This window comes from Lemur catta, chromosome 8, assembly GCF_020740605.2.
Source record: "Lemur catta isolate mLemCat1 chromosome 8, mLemCat1.pri, whole genome shotgun sequence".
NCBI classification, from domain to species: Eukaryota; Metazoa; Chordata; class Mammalia; order Primates; family Lemuridae; genus Lemur; species Lemur catta.
This window is the reverse complement of record NC_059135.1, coordinates 26,871,798-26,895,633: the sequence shown is the minus strand read 5'-3', so window position 1 is coordinate 26,895,633 and position 23,836 is coordinate 26,871,798. Positions and strand designations below refer to the sequence as shown.

General features: G+C 38.1%; 1 protein-coding gene across 1 annotated transcript in view; it reads right to left on the bottom strand.

Annotated features, from left to right (window-relative positions):
• Positions 1–17,757: 17,757 nt before the first annotated feature.
• The window catches only part of INO80D (INO80 complex subunit D), a 60,616-nt gene continuing 54,537 nt past the window's right edge, over positions 17,758–23,836 (bottom strand). The window contains exons 9-11 of the mRNA XM_045558712.1: positions 22,198–22,415; positions 20,925–21,082; positions 17,758–19,877 (exon numbers count right to left, since the gene is read on the bottom strand). Coding sequence (XP_045414668.1) covers positions 18,712–19,877; positions 20,925–21,082; positions 22,198–22,415 — 1,542 coding nt within the window. The 3' untranslated portion in view covers positions 17,758–18,711. The remainder of the gene's footprint in view (positions 19,878–20,924; positions 21,083–22,197; positions 22,416–23,836) is intronic.

Genomic DNA, 23,836 nt, shown 5'->3' with positions numbered 1-23,836 from the left:
TTTTTCAGTGAGGTTTTTATTTAGTCTTAGAACCAAAACACTTCCCCAAAGAGCCCATCTCTAATTTGGTAATTTATGTCAATAAGAAAATATGATTAATATAAATCAGAACTTTTCAGAATAAATTTATTTTGTCAAGTAGCCTGTTAATTAAACAGGAGTACGATAAGAAAATCAAGTGATAATAATACAAATAAATTAGATCATCAAGCCTCATATCATTTTCAGAAAGAAATGTTGTAATAGCCACAAACAGAAAACCACGTTAGACTTTCAATACCAAAATTCACATACAATTTTGCCAGTGTTATTTTCATATATAAAAATTAAATAAAACAAAAAAGACACTAGATACCCATTCTTAATGATTAATAATCTTCACATATTTTAAGGAGAGACAGGACATGGAGGAATGAAATGCTGACAATGTAGCATATGCTATGACAAATGAGAGCCATAGACAAGATCACCAATTTTGAATAGCAAGATAATTTGGGCTGGGTGCAATGGTTCACACCTGAAATCGTAGCACTCTGGGAGGCTGAGGTGGGAGGATCACTTGAGCTCACGAGTTCGAGACCAGTCTGAGCAAGAGTGAGACCCCGTCTCCACACAAAAAAAGAGAAATTAGCTGGGTGCGGTGCAGTGCACCTGTAGATTCAGCTACTTGGGCGACTGCAGGAGGATCACTTGAGCCCAGGAGTTTGAGGTTGCTGTGAGCTAGGCTGACGCCACGGCACTCTACCTAGTGCAGCAAGCCTCTGTCTCAAAAAAAAAAAAAAAAAGTAAAAAAGACAGCATGGACATACTTAAATTCCCAGAACCCTCAGTTCTTTAGGGATGGACTAAATGTCTGGTATCGCTTACCAAAGTGTCTTGAACTTGATAAAACTCATGTAGAGAAATAAAGTTTGTAATTTTTATCTTTTAATTCTATTTTTCATAAACTTTTTGAAGCCCCCTAGTATGCCAGGACCTTCTGACAGGGGAGTGGAAGGAGATTGAATAGGAAGGCTCAGGTCAGAAATCATAAATTACCCTTGCCTAGTTTTTGTGTGTCTTGGAGAGATCAATCCGACAGGAGTGTCTGTAAAGGATTTGAGGGAGGAGAGATTAGGGGCAGGGATACCATTTAGGAAACTACTGAACTAGTTTAGTCAGCAATTGATAAAAACTTAGGCCACTAGGAGAAAGCAAGATGACTAAAGATTCTAGTGTGAGTGACTGGGAGTCTTTATATTTGCTGAATGAATGAATGAACAAAAGGACAAGTGAACAAGGGCAAAAGTTCACAGTGACAGCTGATTTAAACGAGAAAGATGTTAAACTTGGGTTTAAACAAGTTATATTTATAATGATGGCCAAATATGGAGGTGGGGTCCTCAGGAAGCAGAAGGAGACGTGAGGCTAAATCTGAGAGTAATGAGAGCAGTACCTAAAGCTTTACTCTCCAGGGAGGTCCGTGTTTAAGCCAGGGCAGTAGAAGGATCCTACTACTAAAAGAAAACTTTGGGGAAATGCTCCAGGACGTTGGTCTGGGCAAAGATTTCTTGAACAACACCTCAAAAGTGCAGGCAACCAAAGCAAAAATGGACAAATGGGATTGCATCAAGCAAAAAAGCTTCTGCACAACAAAGGAAACAATCAACAAAGTGACGCGATAATGCACAGAATGGGAGAAAATATTGGCAAACTACCCATCTTATAAGGGATTAATAACTAGAATATATAAGGAGCTCCAACAACTCAATAGGAAAAAATCAAATAATCCAGTTTAAAAATGGGCAAAAGGCTGGGCACAGTGGCTCATGCTTGTAATTCTAACACTTTGGGAGGCCATGGAGGGAGGATTGTTGAGGCCAGGAGTTGGAGACCAGCCTGACCAACATAGTGAGACCAGGTCTCTATAAAAAATAGAAAAATTAGCCAGGTGCTGTATCCCAGCTACTTGAGAAGCTGAGGCAGGAGGGGCACTTGAGCCCAGGAGTTTGAGGTTACAGTGAGCTATGACACCATTGCACTCCAGTCTGGGTGATGGAGTGAGACCTTGTCTCAAAAATAAATAAATAAATATAAATAAAAATGGGCAAAAGATCTGAATAGACATTTTTCAAAAGAAGACATACAAATGGCCAACAGGGATATGAAAAAATGCTCAACATCATTAGTCATAAGATAAATGCAAATCAAAATGCAATGAGATATCATCTCACTCCAGTTAAATGCCTTTTATCCAAAAGACAGGCAATAATGAATGCTGGTGAGAATGTGGATAAAGGGGAACCCTCATACACTGTTGGTGGGAATGTAATTTAGTACAACCACTATGGAGAGCAGTATGGAGGCTCCTCAAAAACTAAAAATAGGCTGGGTGCAGTGGCTCATGCTTGTAATCTCAGTACTTTAGGAGGCCCAAGGCAGGAGAATTGCTTGAGGCTAGGAGCTTGAGACTAGCTTGGGCAATATAGCCAGACTCTGTCTCTAAAAAAATATTTTTGAACATGGTGGCATGGTGGCCTCTGCCAGTAGTCCCAGCTACTGGAGAGGCCAAGGCAAGAAAATTTTTTGAGTCCAGGAGTTGAGGTTAGAGTGAGCTATGATGATGCCACTGCACTCCAGTTTGGAGGACAGAGCCAGACCCTGTCTCAAAAAATAAAAAAAACCCAAAATACTAAAAATAAAAAACCCAACACTACCATAGGACCCAGCAATCCCACTGCTAGGTATGTATCAAAAAGAAAGAAAATAAGATACTGAAAAAATATCTGCATTCCCATGTTTATTGCAGCACTAATCACAATAGCCAAGATTTGGAATCAACATAAGTGTCATAAGTGTCCATCAATGGATGAATGGATAAAGAAATTATGGTACATGCACATAATGAAATATTATACAGCCATAAAAAGAATGAAATCCTGTCATTTGCAACAATATGGATGCAAATAGAGAACATTATGTTAAGTGAAATAAGCCAAGCACAGAAAGATAAATCTGGCATGTTCTCACTCATACGTGGGAGCTAAATATTATAACAATTGACCTCATAGAGACAGAGTAGAGTGAGGGTTACCAGAAGCTGGGAAGGGTAGCAGAGAAGAGGGGATAAAATGGGGAAGGTTAATGGGTGCAAAAATGTAGTTAGAATGCACGAGATCTGATATTCGACAGGGTGACCACAGTCAACAATAAGTTATTGCACATTTAAAAATAACTAAAAGAGTGGAACTGGAATGTTTCTAACACAAAGATATGATAAATGCCTGGGGTGATGGATACTCCAATTACCCTGATTTGATTATTAACATTGTATGTCTGTATCAAAACATCCTATGTACCCCATAAATATATACAACTATTGTGTCCCCATAATAATTCAACATTTTTTAAAAGATGGATCCTAACCTGGGAGCTCATGTACAGAGTGAGAACAGAGAAGGCTGAAGAATGATGAAGAGGAATTGGAACTGACAAAAAGTACAGAAAAGGCATAATCCTCAGAGAAAAGAGACAATGCACTGTCATCGGTGCTGACTGGTCCAAGAGAGGTTAAAGAGAATGACAGCAAAGGTCATGGATGACCTTAGAAAGAAGAGTTGCAGGAAAATAACAAGGTGCAAGCTGAACTGCAATGGTTTAAGGAATAGTAGTAAGTGGACAGAGCAAGTATAATGTTGAGCATAAAAATAAAGGACAGCAATTAAGGAAAAAGAATGCAGAAGGAAGGTTTTAGTCTTCAAGCATTTACACGGTACATTTAGTCTCTATGTACTGTTTTTTAGTTTGGCAGGTGACATGCACATCTTTTGATAAAGTACAGTCTACTAATTCTTTTTTTTTTTTTTTTTTTGAGACAGAGTCTCGCTCTGTTGCCCGGCCTAGAGTGAGTGGCGTGCCATCAGCCTAGCTCACAGCAACCTCAAACTCCTGGGTTCAAGCGATCTTCCCGCCTCAGCCTCCCGAGTAGCTGGGACTACAGACATGTGCCACCATGCCCGGCTAATTTTTTTCTATATATATTTTTAGCTGTCCAGATCATTTCTTTCTATTTTTAGTAGAGACGGGGTCTCGCTCTTGCTCAGGCTGGTCTCAAACTCCTGACCTCAAGCGATCCTCCTGGCTTGGCCTCCCAGAGGGCTAGGATTATAGGTGTGAGCCACCGCACCTGGCCCAGTCTACTAATTCTTTATACTTACATTTTATATCCTTAAGTAGTTTTTAACCCAAAGTATAATATATTCTCCAAGTCAGGATACAATGATATATTTTGTTCCGTTAAATCATGCTTTGTACTATGTAGGATAAAATGTAGGAAAAATTTTTAATGTTATAAAGCAAAGGCAAATTTGTATTTTCAGTTAACAGGATTTCAGTAACTGAGTACATCCTAGAATAGTTTTTAATTTGATTGGGTAAAAGGAACCCTTGTCAGTTACCTATGTTCTCTTGTATTACAAAAATCAGTAGCAGACTCCACTTTTCATCAGAAACTCCTTGCCAAGCTCTCCACCCATCTCCATCCTCCAGCTCCACAGCTAACCTGTTCCCTAAAGTAAAAAAAAAAAAAGACATTTACTTTAGGAATTAGCCTGTGTTGTCTTCAATCTTCCCCTAGTCATAAAATGAGCATAATAAAATTTGCCAGGTGCTTAGTGTCAAGGACTACTCCAAGTGCTTCACATGGGTTCTGTCATATGATCCTCCCAATGCAAAATGCATTTTGCAGATGAGGAGACTGAAGCAGAGAAAGGGTAAGTGACTTGTCCAAGATCACCCAGCTTATAAATAATGGAGTTGAGGTTAGAACCAAGGAAGTCTTGCTCCAAAGTCCACGGCCTTAACCAGTTGCCTTACTGATCCTGCTTCTCGCCAGATCCCCCAAGTCTCTTCAAACCTGCGCTCCTCCCATGCATGACTCGAGCTTCATTCGGTCATATTTATTGTGTGCTGATAACGGGATTCAGGAGTTAGGAAGCACTGCAGCACAGCGGGGGGGAACAACTCACTACAGTGGGGTGAGGGGAAGTGCTCACCAGGCACTCACTAGCCCAGGGTCAGGGAGCCGTCTGACAGCACTGGAATACCCACTCTCTAACTTACTAGCTGGGAAACTCTAGGGAAATTATTTAAGGTCTATTTGGGGGTCTATGAATAAAGTAAAATTACAAGTAAATAACAGGTAACAGAGCTGTTTCCCAAATTATTTATTATCTTTCTTCCTTGATCATTTAAACCTGGCTTCAACATCGAACTCTATGCCCATAACTTCCCTATCTGTATCTGCAGCTTGGGCCTCTCTTCTAACCCTACTGAGGTGGAGTTGGCCCTATCCACCTGGCCCCTGCTCCAATTCAACCCATTGGCTCTTTCAAAACTGTTGAATGGATTGATGATGACTCCAAAAAACAAAAACAAGAAAAACTGTTGAGTGTTCAGTGGTGCTACCCACTTCTGCCACTGGCACCACTATTCTTTCAGAAATCCAGAGGTGAAAAATCCTTTGATTATCTCCTGTCCCTGGCCCCTGACATCTTTATCAGTCTCTTTCCAAGTTCTTTTGAATTCCCCCTTCCTAACTACGTTCAACTGCATTATCTGGCCCGACTACTGCAGTAGACCCCGCCTAACTCATCTCTCTGCAATGAGCCTCAGTCTCTTACCTCACTTTCCTGAATCATGAAGATGAGTCTTCCTGAGTCCCAGCTGACCATCACTCCCTACTCTGCCTTCCAGGCTCATTACACTCGCACTCCCACTAGCTTCTCCACTCTAATCCTCACCACTCTCCCACATGTATTTTGTACTTTAGTCAAGTTGAACTGCTCGATGTTTTTCCACAAACCACATTCTCTCCATCTGAGATAGGTTCTCCATTTCTGAATGTCCAAACACTGCCCATCTTTGGATGCTCTGTTCAGATCCACTCTCCTCTAGAAAAATTTCCCTATCCTTTGGTTGGAAATCATCTCTTCCTGACATGAACTTAACACAGCATGTTATCACTCCACTAGGCACTAGACAATTTCTTCCTTGTTTGTGCAGTTATACATCTTTCTCCTAGAATCTCCTAGATTCTACTTTTTGAGTAGAATCCAGTTGTGATTCATTCTCATGTGTCTCATTGTCCCTAACGTAAACTGCTCAAAAATATATAAATAAGTGTATTAAAAATACATGGAAGCCGAGAAAGGCAGAAGATTGGAAAGATGGAATATAAACAGCAACAGCACACTACCATGGGATTGACTAAAATTTCACCGTGCTAAGCAATAGGCATCTCTCCATCACAGGGATTTGAAGTAGGAGCAAAATAATGACACTGGTATGGTCTGAATGTGTCTCCCCAAATTTCATGTGTTGGAAACTTAATCCCCAATACAGTGCTGAGAGGTGGGGCATTTTTTTTTTTTTTTTTTTTTTTGAGACAGTCTCACTTTGTTGCCCGGGCTAGAGTGAGTGCCGTGGCATCAGCCTAGCTCACAGCAACCTCAGACTCCTGGGCTTAAGCGATCCTACTGCCTCAGCCTCCCGAGTAGCTGGGACTACAGGCATGAGCCACCATGCCCGGCTAATTTTTTTTGTATATATATTTTTAGTTGGCCAGATAATTTCTTTCTATTTTTAGTAGAGACAGGGTCTCACTCTTGCTCAGGCTGGTCTCGAACTCCTGACCTCGAGCGATCCACCCGCCTCGGCCTCCCAGAGCTAGGGTTACAGGCGTGAGCCACCGCGCCCGGCCTGAGGTGGGGCATTTTGTGAAGTGTTTAGGTTACGAGGGCTCTGCCCTTGTGAATGGATGAATGCCATTATTAAAAGGTTTGATGATGGAATTCGTCCCTTCTTGCCCTTCTGCCTTCTGCCATGTGGGGTAGTATTCTTCCCTTCTGGAAGACACAGCATTCAAGGTGCCATCTTGGGAGGAGAGAGCAGCCCCCACCAGATGCCAGCACTTTGGTCCAGCACCCTGGACCTCCCAGCCTCCATAACTGTGAGAAATAAATGTTGCCTCAACTCAGATATTACACTAATAAGCTTCTCCCCTAAGGCTACTATTTTTAAAAAATCAAATCAAGAATTTAGCCAGCACAATATCAAAGGTTTGTGCAGAGATTTAGAAAAGAAGCACCCTTAAGTAGAAAATCACAGAAGTGTTTAAAATACACTACCATATAACTGACCAAACAGAATGATTAATTTCAAGCATTATTCCCCATACCTAGTCAGTTTCAAAAGCAGAGAAAGGGAAGGATGAAGGTCTGTTAGAGTTAGCCATTTTACCAGTACTGTGAACACCTCCTTCCAGTCTCAAAATGCTAATTTCTTTTAGAGCAGCAAAGTAGAATTTTAGAGTGTATCTTAAACATGCCTGGATTGGAGGACAAGGAAAACAAGTTCAAATGCTCCACAAAAATTAAAAAATAGTGAAACTCTGTAAAAGGAATGTGTGATTAGAACATTATTAATTTTGTATGCAAATTTTGTTTGCCTCTATGTATGTCACAAAATCGTTTACACTAAAGCTGTCCTCAGCAGTAAAAGATAGCGAAAGAAATGAAAAGTTCTGATCTATAAAAAAACCCAAACAATTCCAAGGAGATAAAAGGCAGGCATTTGGCAATGCCTTAAAGAGTGTTTCGTCATGTTTTGCGGGTTGTTTTTTTTTTAACTTTGGTTAGACAACATGAAGTAGTTCATATGTTTGTGAAGTTATGAAAATGAAGAGAGAAGCTTCTAATTTAATGAAATACAAACTGGCCTGTAAGACCTCGACCTCCATTACAGCATAGAACAATTTCAAATGCAGCCTCCAGTTGGACTTCAAGGTGGGATACCACATTGAAGTCATTTTAGATAGAAATTAACTGATCTACAGTGGTTACAATTATTAGTCATTGTTAGGCTAATCATAAAGACCATGAATATATCTCTCTAAAGTTACTAATAAAATATAAGAAATAAAAAATACTATATTTAAATAACAAAACAAAAAAAAACCTACCTGGATTAGCAGCTTGCACCAATATCCAAGCAAAGGAAATTATACTAAAAACAAGGCTACTTCACAGCAAGATTTATTAATACATCCAAAAGAAAGAAAGAAAAATCATTTTGTCACACTATATACAGATAATACATACAGTGTTTTATACACATATTACATCAGTTTTTACACAAGAAAAATATACATAAAAATGTAAACTTTTGTATACAAAAACCCTTAAACAAATTAAACAAGGACCAGATAACAAAAGGAGACCAATCCATTATTATTTCATCAAATTTTTAAAACAGTAATACAGTACATTCATTGAGAGATATATGGAAAATGTGAGCCATCTCTTCTTGTTTAAAGGGAAATTACAAACCAAAAGCCCATTGCCTCCCCATATGTGGTCTCCCTCAGCAACATCGCACCCAGTGCCACAGATATGCCTTTCAAGCAGAACTGGAGGCCCTTACCAAAACCTGTACATCTTATCTTGCTCCTACAGTCTGTGCAGAAACAAGTGGCTCCAAGCTTTTGTGCATATAACTAAGCTTGCAGCCACTATCAACACAAATACAGAGGAGAGATTCTCAGTTTGTAAGTTCCCTTTAAGCAGCTTTTTTTTTTTTGTAAATATTTTTAATGTATGGCCTGTTAAACATACTTGTGTGCCAAGGTGAATGAGAACACTGAAAAAGAAGGGCTTTGAGAACTGCTAGTCCTTGCTACCGTGCAGTTACTTTGTTAGAAGAGATTTTAAAACTGTCCAACCTGTCTGTCATTTACTGGTTTCAAATAAGCTACCTCACCTTTGATTTCCCACTGCAACTTGGATTCAACTTACACTTCAGTACTCTAGTTGTTAGTACCGTACAATTGCCAAGAGGGTTTTTGTTAAAGGCTGCTTCTGATATCAAGTTCCAGCTAAGCTACCCTGTAACATCATTCGAACCCCAATCTCTCTCTATTTTAGTCTTCAGGGGTACTCTTACTCCATCCACTGTTTTTTGTAACATCTTATAAATTAGGATTGTCCATCAACCTTCCTCCCTCTGCAAATTCTTGAGATGTAATTTGCTGCTAACTCATCACAAAATAATTTTTAACAGTTTTTTCTTAATGTTCTTGCATTCAGTGTGCCAAATTGATATACTAATGAAACATACCTGAAGCTGTGGGGAATGACAATTAAATATATGTCAAATACATGCAAGTTAGAGTTCTTTCAATAAAAAAAAGTTTGGGAAGATCTTTGACTAAATAAATGCAAAACATGCTTAAGACAGCTTCATGAGAGAGCTGCCTTCTTTAAAGTTGAATTTTCAACAAGGCAGAATAACAATTAGGTGATATATTTCCCTGCAGCAAGAGAGTGGTTAGCTTCCCCCAGGCAAAATGATCTCAATGATCATTATTTATTAATGAAAGGAAGAGGCAAATTGGTGAATTAAGTTGATCTAGGAGATGGTGGATGACATACACTAATGGAAATATTAGGATGACTTTATAACTGAAATAAACAGGCTGGTTTATGGTACATCTCCATTTCAGAGAGGAAAAATGCACAAAGTTCCTCCAGTGAATCCCCAGTTCTTTCTTACTCTCATGAGACAGATGGCATTTTAAAATGACAGTCTCCCTATCAGTTAAACAAACATAGCAATAAAAGAAAAAGGAAGATAATAAATAATGTGTGGATGTCTTTAGATGAGACTTTTAAATGTTCTTTAAATAACTTTTGATAATGTATTTTAAATCATTACATACAACTGCCATTGCAGTGACAATATTCCAGTAGGGGCAGCATTTTGCTAAATGTAAAAGATTGCCATTTAAAACTCATACATATACATGTGTATATACAGTTATATCAACACTATTTATATACATATATATCTAGAAAGCAATATTTCATTGCCTTTGAATATCTATATATCTACTCCCACAATATATACTTGAGACATACTGTGTGAGTATATACGAAAGTATATGTACACATGCTCCAACATGTATATATACACTTTTGTCTGTGTGTGCATAAGAGCTTTAAAGGCACAATATATAAGGATGCAAGTTTTCTAGAGAGCTGCAGCAAAGTTAAAACAGAATGTCACAACTGTGAGAAAAGTCAAAAGGAAATATAGCAGAATTCATCACATAAGAATTCATCAAAGCAGTTTCATCATGAGTAAAGTGAGTGAGTTACAGAATTCAAGAGGCTCACATGTGACTTTGTATGCTTCCCATTAAAATGTAAATGGTAAATTTATGACTAAAGCACAAAGCAAACCAAAATGTTTAAATGACAAATTAGTGACAATAAATACGAAAATAAACCTAACACTAATATCAATCATAAAATCATAATTATCACCATCACCTTGGGGGGTTAGGAAGAAAAATCATAATTATGTTCTTTTTCAACTTGAGTAAAACATCCCCAAGTTATCGAGGTAAAACTTTCAAATTAGTTTTGTTTGAATGTTAGCCTTTTGTTTGTTTTTGAGACAAAGATGAATGACTAATTCTCAAGATTACTATAGGAAACATTAAAAAAACTTTTATCTTCTGGGAAAATTTCAGAGATAAAGATCTTTAAGAGAAACAACAGAGAAGTTAATGAAATATGCTTAAGCCAAATACTTCTGGCTAGAAAGGACATAATTAAAGGAAAAAAACAACAATGTGTGGGTTTTTTTTTTAAGTGATGAGAGATTGACTGGTAGAAGGTAGTAAAGATGAAGACTAGTGGAACTGGCCAGTAAGAACAGTTCAGACGGGTATAACCATAAACAGGACCATAATCCAAAGGACTTCCATTTTAATATGCTCTGATGGTGTACTCTAGACTGTCACCTCCTCTGGTTTACAGAATAATCCAGAATTTTCCATAGACAATCTTGCTTAACAAAGGCTGTTTACCTATTATACACACACATTTTTTAGGGAAATATATGTATATAGCTTTATCTATACACACACATATACATACGTGTATATATAGATTTATACAAATGTATAAATAAACATAATACTTTTCAATCTTTCCATTGACAAGGCAAGTTCACATTCAGCAAAGTGCCACCACATCCCATATACACATCTCTATACAGATATACACAAAAGGGTCTGTTTTCACCCTTCAATCAGGGGGAATTTATTCTAGCAAATCCCATTAACCAGCAACTGAAGGGAGAAATGGCACCAATACAAACTCCCTTCTTTCATTTGCATGCATATGTACAGGAAATATGCAGATTTTTTTAAAATCCAAAAGCAAGAGTGAATGACACTGGGAGATGCTGCAAAAATACAACTAAAAAAGAACAACATATAAAGCTTTCCTAGGTCTTCACTATATATAAGATGAAGTAAATGAGGCTTCAAAGACAACTACAAATTAAGATATATTATCAGAAGTTGTTTTGACACATTTCAAAGTACATGATTATTTTATATTAAAAATAAATGTAATTGGAGCATTTAATAACAACTCTAGTTTTGACTATACGAGACCACCAGATACTCCAGAAATGAATGTATAGCAAAATGACAACCTAAAATATAAGAATAAATTTTTTAAAATTCCATACAAATCAGGTAAAAGTCAAGGGTAGCATGATTTTTCCTATAGCCAAAATATGGGACCAAGAGTACTCTACCTTCATAAATAATAGCACAACCGAGCAATTTTTTTTTTAAATTTCGAAATAATTGAAACCACCCCATCTTTGAAATATGCACGGTGAAATGATCCTACCAAGTCCTTAAACAAAGCAGCCCCTTCAAAAAGTTTTCAATAAAAGGTCTGTAATTTTTTTAACTTCACCAAGAAAAGATGATCAACAATATTTTCTTACTCAAAATATGAAGAAATTTATTATTAACATAAAAAAGGTTCAACAGATCTCTGGTCCCATCACCGCAATAGATAAACACAGCTCATGTTTGGGTCTGTCACTTATTTTTATGCTCAAAAGTGAGAGGCTGGTCTTAGAACCTACCATTTCTCATGTCATTTTAAAAACATAGCATAATATAAGTTAATCCAAAGGTTAAAATAAAATGTACATGATATCAGAGCTAGCCTTTTAACATAAGATAATTAAAGAATTTGGTATATTTATACAAAAGAGACAATGAGAAAGTAACTCCAATACCCTCAGCTAAATAAATCATATTTCTACAATACATTCGGTTACCTTTCTCTATTTTTACGTAAGCACACATTCATATCTCTCACACACGTGCCCCCAATGTATATTTTTGCATGTGTGTAAAAATACAGACATATACATGCACACAAGTAATTTAATTCTATTTTTAAGTCACAGTGGGAATTCCTTAGTGAGGAGGGATAAAAAGTTCCTGAATAAGACACTGAGAACATCTAGATTTATTATTTTCTCTATTTTACTTCCCAACTTACAGAATAAACTGTAAATTAAAGAATAAATCCATAGGAAATAAAAGAGGTCTTAAAAACTTAGTTTACAAATTCCAGCTACAGTAGTTGGAGTTTTACTTGATCTATGTATTTCTATTTACCCTGTAACTAAGCTTCTAGCCATCTTAAGTGTAAACCACAGATCATCTACTAAAAAACATGATTCTCAACAGTTCTATGAGCAGTAATAAATGGTCTAAAGGTGTTCTACATTTTGAGGCCCCAGGATACCTTTTTATTTTATATATCTGCAAGGTAGCAAAGGATAGCTATACACCTTGACACGGCAGAGATCCAGTGTAAAAAGGTGCTTCACTAGTTTGTTTTGTCAAAAAAAAAAAAAAAAAAGCTCATATATAATTATTTAGCTATTAAACACATAGGCAACATAATTCATTACACTCAATACAGCTTTAGTATAAAACTTATAATTTATGAGGTGATGTTAATAGCATAAATTAATATACCTTTTCTCTTAAAATCTACAATAAGTATTCTGAAAGCTCATTGGGGAAGGAAATTTTTAAATAAAAGTTTTAAAGCTGTGCATGATGGGAAAGGATTCTGTATGCTGAAGCTGAGATGAGAGCCTGAAGGAGAAAGGAAAAAAGTCCTATGCAAGACACTGTGGGCTACGAAACCAAATGTTTTCTCTTTCTTGCGCTCTCTTCAATGATGAGTCACCTTTAGTTTCTTTGAAAACTATTTTCTTATTTTAAAAACTGCCCTAATTTCCACAAGGAATCCCTGAGACATACTCAATACTATACAGTGAAAAGAACTATCACTGTTGAGAGGAACAGATTCAACCCTTCCAAACAGATGAAGACAACGTCAACAAGTGTCAAACTTCCTATTTCAGCACTAATCCATTGGAGCCAACTGTACCTTAACGATGCAGGTTGGAGTCATTTCAGGGCAAATCAGTCTATTCCCCAAGTAAAAGCAATGGTGTGGTATTTAGCTGCATTGGAGCCTTCTGCACTGCATGTTGAAAATTTTTCCAAGGGGAATTTTGGGTGCATATAGAGCTTACTTCAGTGGTCCCCAGCTTAAAAAAACAAATGAACAAAAACAAACAAACAAAAAAAAAGTGAAAGAAGAGGATTCTATTACTCTCCGGCAGGATCAGTACGATCACGTGAGTGCATGTGCATGCTTCAGTACTGGGGTGGGCAGAGGCAAGCAGGCGGCAGAGAGGAAGGAAAGCTGCCCTAGGTAGCTCACTGAGAGTTAGACAGATTTTCCTAAGATTGGTTATCAGACTCAACTTTAGATCACCAAAAACTCTACTATTCACACACACTAGCCAAGAATTCCCAATATTCAGGAACACAAGGTAAAGAAAATTATACAAAATTTTCTCTACTCTCTCTGAAATGCCACATTTCCTTATATTAGCTCTGCATCGCAGTGCAGAGAAGAAAGCTAACAAAACACAACAGCTGGAGTGAAAAAAGAATTTTTGCAGAAGTAAGGCTCTCTAAGTTTGACCTACAACTGTAGCATTAATGACACTGGTTACTAGAAGAGACATGTTTTATGTTTTCTTTCCTAACTCATCGGTCAGGGGAAAATGTTGAACAGATATATCCATATATGTTCTTCACTGGTATTTTATTACAATTTTTTTGAAAGACAGCATTTAGAATGTTACTTTAATCTATTAAACATGATTTTGGCTTCTTCCAGAATATAGGAAAGTTTATAAAGATCAAGATGTTAAGAAATCATTAAATTGTCTTACTTTTCTATAGGACGCCAGTAAAGATTGTTATTTTCAATTTATTGAGAGAGGGGGGAAAAAAATCTTTGTTTTTTCATATATATAACCCCACCCCAAGAAATACATTTTCTATCAGAAAAAAATTCTTGGAACAATGTAGACAGTGGTGATAAAAGAGATATAAATGAAGAGTGTTCAGTACAACAAATTTTCTTTTAAGGAATCCTCTAAATTGCTTCATTAAACTGGAGAGTTCTATTGACCATTTAGAAGGCCATTCGTTATATTAGATTATTCTCTATATATCAGATTAAGAATAGAATTTAATAGAATTTTAAAAGAAGGCTAAACAGGAAGAAGATGAAGAAACTGAAAACTAGAGACCCAAAAATAATTTTTAATGAATCTCAGACCTATTAAATAATTAGTTTAGTGTTAATGTTCTCAACTTTTTGCAACGCCAACCAAAAACAACCTTTTCGACTAACTGGGCACAAAGGCGACTGCCTCACACAGACCGCTGTGAAGCCTGACAGCCCCAGCACCACCCCCGTGGTGCAAAGGCGCAGGAGGGATGCACCGACAGCATGGGATTTACCTGCGTAGGCTCGAATTCTAACGCCAATTTGTAAAGACAGGACAGTGCAGGGGCAATAGAAATGCACATTCTTTCACATGAGAAGAAAATTGTGCATACAGGGCACCTGTGTGTATCACGAACGTGGTTTCCTTCCTAATCAAAGGACTGTCTTTGCCACTGTGGATTGTGATCGTGGATTGAGAACAAGCTCTGATAAGGAAAAGCTTTAGTGTTACTCATAGAAAATGATGATTCTTAACTTTCAGTTGAGAGATTGGGCTTATTTAAAAAATAAATCTTATAAATAATTATTTGGCAAAAAATAAAGTATTAGCTTTCTTTAGCCTTAAGCCACTAAAGACAGTAACACCAGTTTTAAGGAAAAAAAAAAAGTACTTTTCAACTTGATCTCCATACTTACTATAAGCTTATTAAATTATAATCTCAGAGAGGGACACTAGACACACCACACTGCCTGCCAACATGAAATTGCTCAGGAAATCATTTATAAAGCAGTTATATCACACACAGTAGGTTACTAGAGAAAATAATCCTTTGCTGTACAAGCTATGCGACGATAATTAGAAAATTTTTCCATTGCATAGTCTGTCACTTGGTGGGTTAAGTATAATTGCTACTTACTATCATGAATTGTTTACTAGCTACATAACCTACCCACATGTGCAAATTGCTAAGCCATTTTTACAGAGAAAAAAACAATGTCTTAAGTACTTTAATTAAAATAATATTAATAATTATGGAGAGAGAATAAAGGAGAGAAAGCCCATCTTTTCTTCAGATGCTACAGATCACTGTCAGTGAGTATCTATCATACGTTAGAATGGAATTCAGATTCTCAGAGCACAGAATGTATCCATTAACTGCAGCAACTTCATAAATTAAATCACAGTAACACAATCTAACTGGCCTTTATAAATGGTCCCAAAGAACTGCAGAAACAAAATGAACCTTCTTTGCCACTATTTCTCATGAGTTCAACACTAGAATAACAGCTAGTTTCCACCTAATTAGGACCTTATGTAAGATCTCCTTTGATTCCAGTATTGCCTTATGATAGCATAAGTGCTATTTTAAAAGACACTAATTTTCATATTTCTGGAGTAAAAGACACTTCATTCCTTTCTTCGCATATTGATAGCAAACCTAATACTAATAGACTAGAACTAAAAGAAAAACATAACAGATATCTCTGGGCTTACAGATGTTCTTCTCTCTTCCAAAAAGGGACTCAAGAAACGGCAAGAGCAAAGCAAACTGCAAGCTTGTTTATTTGTTTTGAAGTAGATGAAATGAGAGGAAAGGTTTGGTTTTGCTAATTCCTCAACCCTACACTGGTACTTTGTAAGAGTGCCCTTTCCTCAGCTATCATCGTGGGCATCTAAACAAAAATGTATTTACTCAAAGTTTTTGGTGTGAAGCTGTAACTGGCAACATTCCTGATCGTTTCGTGCCTCCTTACTAAAAGCAGAGAAGGTCTGCTTTTAAATGCACATAAAACAGAAAATTGCAAACAATAAAACGTGCAACTTACTGCAAACTCAGTTTTGATAACTGGAGAATTTTAAGCAGCTAACACAAGGGATACATAGCCAGAAAAAGTTCAAATCGACTACCCATGACTTTCCCTTCACTGTCAAAGAAAGGCTGATGAGGAAGTCATTGTGCTGCTCTGCTACAACCTCTAATTAGTACACAATGGAGACTAAACCGAATTGCTAGGAATGGACAGTTATCTAGTGACGATTATAACGGGTTGTGAAAATACTTTAGCAAACTAAATGACACTTTTGAGCAGAGGTAACTACTCATAATCATTTTATTACAGTACATTAAAATAAAAAAGCTTACTAACAGGTTCACAGGTGAGAAAAAACTCAAATTACCTGTTCTCACTGTTCAGAATAGAAATTTATGGTGATCCCAAATATAATTTTGCTTTGTGACATAATTTATAATTTAGAAATTTCTCAATCTGCAAAAAAGGCAAAGCTATTAAAAATAAATCTTCCAATCAATTATCATGATTTAAAAAAAAAAACTAAATATATTACAAACATATTTTTGGCCCACAAAAAGAAACTTCAATAAATACAAAATAGGGCATACAATGATTTCACACAGTCATGTGACATTTCCCCTCCACAATCTCAGGCACGTGGTATCTGCATAATGCCTGCTGATCACCATCATTCCTTTAAAAAGCAGAGAAAGAAAAGCTTTCAAAAGAAGGGACTGGTTAGAACTAGCATGGCATAAAGAGATTACACATAGGAAGGAGTAGGAAAATACATCCAAATCTTTACCTATTAGAAAGGAATTAAGGTCAAATATTCCCTGACAAATGAATTATTGAACCACATCATTAATAGATATGTTCTCTCTACTTAACTCTTAAAATATATATATGTAAATTAGACTAGACTTAGGTATAAATAGCCAATGGTATCTTAAGGGACAGTGAAACTTTCAGCAAAAGCAGAGCAGAAATGCCTTTAAAATCTAGTTCTAACCTTTCTCTGGGGGGGGGAAAGGCAGGCAAGAAAAAACCCCACATATTCATTTCATAGTCACCAACTTACTAAACTACCCAATATGACTTTTAACCCTAACATCTTGGTATTTTAAAAAAATTTCCCAAAACTATTTCCAAATTTACGTAAATCTAAGTACTTAAATTATTTTAAAAGTACCAAAGGGTGGATAAAATTTATATCTAATTTCCATATTCTGTTTTGAAAGAAACTTTAAATGTGTATCCTTCAAATATTACACATCACTTCACAACTGGTACACTGATTCTACAAGTGTCTTCAACATTTTACAAATCTTACCAAAGAATCACTACTGTAAACATGAAAATTTCAAAAGCAAAAGATGGATCAAGGAGTTCACAGATCCCATCTTTTCAAATCTATCTGACCTATCCTGCTTTTTCACATCAATACATTTTCTTTAATTACATCTTGCAAATGTACTCCATGAGAAAGGGACTTAGGAACAAATGTGTGTCTGAAAAGGCAAAGTGACCATCAGGCCCCAGAACCTCAACAACCCTGCAGTCACTCTGGACAAGCTTTTCATGACATCCCTACGTCACTGACGTGATTTCAGCTTTTTGTATTCTGTTTCTTCTTGGGGTAACTTTTTGTAGAAAAAGGTTGTGCTATTCTGGTTCACCACCCTCCCTATTCAGGAAACTTTAGTTAACTCAGTGGAAAAGAATGGCCAATCTTATTAGGGTTGTGAGATGTAGAAAAGGAGAAAAGTTGAGAGCCTGATACTCATTACAGGGAGAAAAAAAAAACAAAAAAACAAAAAACCGAATGGGACAGTTGCTTCCTGCACTGCACAAAAACACACACATGAGCACATGCATACTCACAGGCAGTCAAAAGACAAATTTTTTTTCTTTTAGTTAAACATGATCACAATTAGGAATGGAATCCTGGCCTCACTGCGACATTTAGCAGTCGGTGCTAAGTCAGAGCCTCAACCTGCCACACACCATTTGCTATCTCTTACACTGGAACTCAGTTAATAGGATTCATTCTATCTAGAACCACTTATGTAAAAACCTGGCAAAAGAATGGAAAGCATTGATCTGAATACTAGGATATAGTAAAGGGCACTGGTAATCTGAGGTATCTTCCACTTCTAGGACTTGCTGCTAAAAATCCATCCTATCCAGTCACTGTGCTGAACCACTAGGGAAACCACTGGGGCCAAGCAGACCTGCCAGGAGGGAATGAGCACCAGTGCTGAGGAGCACATGTGAACACTGAAGCAAGGTCCACTGCAGGGTCACTTGTTGAACTGGGAACGGGGTGCCCCTCAAATCCCCATCTGTTATTTTTAAAATCTTCTTTAGGAAAAGGGCAGAGGGGTGCTAAAGAGGAAACAAAGATAGAAAACACCAGGTTCCCCACCTGCCTGCAAACACACAGACACACTCAGTTAGGGGAGGGAAAGGGAGAAGATGCATTATTGGTACTTGTAGCTGTGGCACCTGTTACTGTGAAGCCTGTAGGAGGGGCTATAGAGCTGTGGCTGGGCTGCAGGTCCTTAGGAATGCCACTGTGAGAACTCAGCTGGTGGCCGAAGGCTGCGCTGAACTGAGGGAGTTGCTGCTTGGGAGAGGTGGAGGCCATTAGTTCAGCAGAAGGCCCCATGCCACTGAAGCTGGTCTGTGGTAACCCCGGAAGCACACTGGAGCTGCTGGGGGTCACGGTGGCGAAGGCAGGCTGTGTGGTCTCTGAGTTCGAAGTGGTGGGTGGCGTGGATAGGGAGGTGGAAAGAAGATGTCCATCTGCGCCAAGAAGGTTGCTAAATGGAGAGGGATCTCCAAGGTTGACAGGGAGATTACCCCAGTGAGTTCTGGGGTTCACCACTCCTCCAAGTGGCACCTCGAGTTGGGTTGGGAGCAAGTGCTGCGCCATGATGGGCATCTCCGCTGAAAAGGTAGCTGCCATATTATCACCAGAGTAAGATGCTGCATGGGGAGAGGTGATATGGTCACTGTAGGGAGACGGCACGTGCTCACTATCATAATGGCTTCCATGGGGCGAGGAGTGTGAATGATCACTGCTGTATTGCTGTCGTGAGGTGATTAGGTCATCTGCCTTGCTCAGCAGCTGGGCAGGATGTGGCCTCTGGGAGGCATGGCTGCCATCATGAAGTCCATGGAACTGTCCTGGGAAGGCTCTCTCCCCAAGTGCACTCTGGCTGATCAGAGTGGCAGAAGTAAGGCCAACGTTGGCTGGGGCAGAGAACTGCCCCTGGATCTGCCCTGCCAGGGGTGTAGGTGGGTTAGACAACGTAGCAGAACGGAGCAGATTCTCATCCAGCTCTAGACTAGAAAAATTATCATGTACTATACGCCCATTCAATAGCTCCCCTAGGTCCGTGTTTACTTCTCGGCTCAGGGACTGGATTCCTGAAGCTCCAGTACCTGTGGAGAACACCCCTATTCCTCTATCTGACAACTCCTGGACTGGCACACCATCTGACTGGGCAAGGACCCCAATGGTACTCAGGCACTCGAGAGAAGTTACAGCCTGCAAGGCCCGTTCAAGCTCCTCGGCCTCTTCGGTAGTCGGGAGGAGGTCTCCATTCTTCCCTGAGTCAACAAAAGCCATAGAGAATCAGTAGAGCTTTAACCTGTTCTATATCACAAAAATCATACATATGAATTATTTTAAACAATACTAAGTTTCCAAGATTTTGACTGGAAGGAAAAAGTGAAAAATTAATATACAGGACAGGTCTGAAATGGCAGCTAACCTGGAACTTGAATCATCATCTTCAGTTTATTTACAATACTCCCCCAAACCATCTAATACAAGTGTTAAATTCTTAGGAACTCTAAGGATTACCAATTTAAAACTCATGGTAAGTATTTGATTATACAGGTTTTTGCCTAAAATTATATTAATGTCATTAAAATAAAAAACATATCATTTCAGCTTTGGGACAAAGACTGTGCAGAGCAGGCCACCTTGCTATGTCTGCTCCTAGACCCCCCCCACCGGAGGGCAGCTGCGGAAGACTAGATCACAGAAGTTCACACGTAAACTTTTAACACAGCACTAAGCACTTGGTTCATTTCATGGGTTATCTTTCAAAATGCTTCTGCTTTACTCTCTAATCCTTCTCCCGTATTCTTTTCCCATTTCTAACTAATTTTGACAAAATAGAAGCCCACAGACCTACTGTGATTTCATTTCTATTATTAACAAAAATATGTTGTTAGGAACTTCATGAATCACCATGAAAATACCCAATTTTTAATGGTGAAAGAAACATTCTAAGAGTATAAAAGATTTCCCCTGAAAGGACTGGGGAGGCGGTGGGATTAGGCAAACTTTATTTTGGGAAAGTGTACTCCAATCGAAGTACAGGGTGGGGTATTAAAATCAGGGCAAGTTCTGAAAGACCTCAATAAATTTATGGTTAAAATGTCTTTGTTCAAAAATAAACTAAATTTATTCCTCTTAAAGGAACAAAGTTATAAACCTAGCTATCAAATGATAAGATGGCTAAACAAATTGCATATTCCTCATCATCTGAAAAGGGTAAAATAGCTTTATGCGGTATTATATTTTCTATCTACAGTGAAAGACATTATATTTAAAATTGGGTCCTTGAATCAAAATATTGACCATACCTTCAAAAAAATCAAAATCTTGTAAGTCATCAGGCAGCCGTGGCAGGACATCTGAAAAGTCCTCCTGGTTCAATTCCAAATCATGTGGAATGTCAGTGATCTCATTGGCAATGTCATCCGGCAACTCATCAGCACTCAGCTCTGGCGTGGATGGGCTCCTGGGAAAGATGGCACAGTTGGCCCCAGGGCCCCCTCACCCCGTACCTTTGCACCAGTGTCACAGAGACAAGCGCATCCAACAGAAAAGAAGCTAATGTCTTTCAGGTTTTTTTACATTCAGTTCAAACATAGGAAATCCTAACTTTAAATGTCTCCTCTCCTACTTTAAGAAAAGGAAATTTGAAAGCAGAGGCATTGCAAAAAGATAGACTTCACTGTATGGATGGATTTCTGCAACTTTTACCCATGTATTAAGAGTCAACAACCATTACTAGATAATATTTTCAAATTAGTAGAATGAGTCACAATTTGGTGTATTATGTCAATACTTTCTAGTAGAATTTCAAATCTGGTCAAAATAATAATTTAAAAAATGAAGTAAACAACAGGTAAAATTGAAATGCTTAGCTGAAACAAAGCCTCATTCACCTGGTCAAAATGCTTAACCCTGCCACAATTAATACTACTTCTATTCCTCCCTAACCACCCCCCCCCCGCCTTTTTTTTTTTTTTTGAGACAAAGTCTCACTCTGTTGCCTGGGCTACAGCGTCGTGGTGTCAGCCTAGCTCACAGCAACCTCATATTCCTGGGCTCAAGTGATCCTCCTGTCTCAGCCTCCTGAGTAGCTGGGACTACAGGCATGTGCCACCATGCCTGCCTAATTTTTTCTATTTTTAGTTGTCCGGCTAATTTATTTCTATTTTTAGTAGAGACATGGTCTTGTTCTTGCCCAGGCTGGTCTTGAACTCCTGACCTCAAGCAATGCTCCTGCCTCGGCCTTCCAGAGTGCTAGGATTACAGATGTGAGCCACCACATCCAGGCCGGCATCATATTTCTGATGGAATATTTCTATTGGAACATATATGGAATTTTTGTTGAAATTTTTAAAAGCTGAGCATCTTTTTTCTTTGTTATAATAAAAAGCTTTATTTTAGATCGAACACAGCCCAGATAGAGATGAAATTTGTACCCAAAACTGTAAAAAGTCTAGGCTGATATGCTGAATGGCTTTTGTAGCTTAGTGCCTACTTTATGATACCAACATGAAGCTAGATGTTCTGTGAACAACCGGAAAACACAAAGAAAAAGTAAATCCCAGTGCCACCACTGACCGGATCTGAGAGGTCTCCACTGGCAGTGAGACGCTGGTGGGCATGCTGAGGTTCCCTTGGGGTACAGCAGGGGGAATGGGTTTTTGGGGTCGACGAGGTCCACGCCTTCTCTTCTTCTTGTGTTTTTTGGTAAGTGCAGGAGGCTTGGTTTTCTTCCTGGGTTTCCTCTGCTGCTGGTGCTGAACTTTACGGGAGTTATCTCCTCTCAAGAAATTATCCTTTGGAATGAATAAGTGGGTTTTTAAAAACTGAAATTACTTGGGAAAAACCTAATAGCTATCTAAAAAACTACTTTTATCTGTTAATATTCTATACAATGCCTAAAACGTACTTTATGCCTAAAACTATGTATAACAATAATTAAATAAACAAAAAATAATTCCTTTAATTCACATCCAGCCTCCAGAACTGTGAGATATAAATTTCTGTTGTTTATAAGCCACTCATTCTATGGTACTTTGTTATAGTCACACAAATGGATTAAGATGCCATATTTCATCAATTCCAAGATCTACATTTTAAAAATATCTCTGCAATTTGGAAGTATTTTGTAATTGTTGGCATATTACAATTGCTGTCAGCCAGATGAAGGCCATTATAGTTGGCACTGCCTACACACGCCCAAACAGTTCATTGTATTGGCATTGTTTGAATTAAGGTATGTGCACTGTTGGTACTACATGTGGAGGAAAAAATTTTGTGTATGCAGAAAGACACAAAGAGCAGCAGGGTATAAAATTATTAGTAAAGCAAATATTCATTATTGAAGAACTGACCATAATTCCTTTTTTTTTTGTTTTTGTGTGTTTGCAAAGCAACAACCAAGTGAGAAAGGAAAATAACTACAGAGTAGATGAAATTGTGTTATAACTGAAGTGTGTAGAAAATATTGACTTTCACATGTCAAATAGTACGGCTGAAACCAGGAGTGATGTAGAAGATAAAAATTCATGTCTAAATAGTCTTTAAAAAACTCTTTCAATAAGCATAAAACAAAAATTTTAATTGTTAAGAAAGCACTGTATCATTGGCAGCATTATAAAACATATAAAGCATAAATTCAGGAAATCTAAAGGAAGTTTAATCCCACTCAGATACTTGAATGCAAACATAATTATAGACTCTTGAGACACAAATACACAAATGTATAAAACAAAGAAAGAGGCTGCTTCCTAGACTCTATAGTTCTTTTTAGCTCAATACTTGAGGTTACTTGTATGATATCTACTATTTAATTCAAAAAACAGTAAATGAGCAACTACCAGTGCCCAGCACTGTGCTCAGCATCCATTTGGGGCTTTCCCTCTGGCACCAGTGCTGATCTCAGGCAGGAGGAAGTTCGAGAGCTCACCCTAGGATTAACAAGTCCTACCTGTAGGACTCCTGATGATCACCTGGTTCTGGTTTTTGGCTCCTGCCTAGTGCCTCCCTGGCATTCTTGGTACGATGCCAGGTATTCCTCACAGAACTGCCCATGATCAATGCCCTGCCTTGCTCAGGGCAGTCCCTCATTTAGCTCCTACAGAGAGCTGGAGCCCCTCCTTCCTGGAGGCTTTTCTAATGCCAGCTGTTCATTTACCTAGCTGAAATTCATTCTCAACTTTCTCATTGTCTCATTCTACTGCTCTGTCAGGACAAT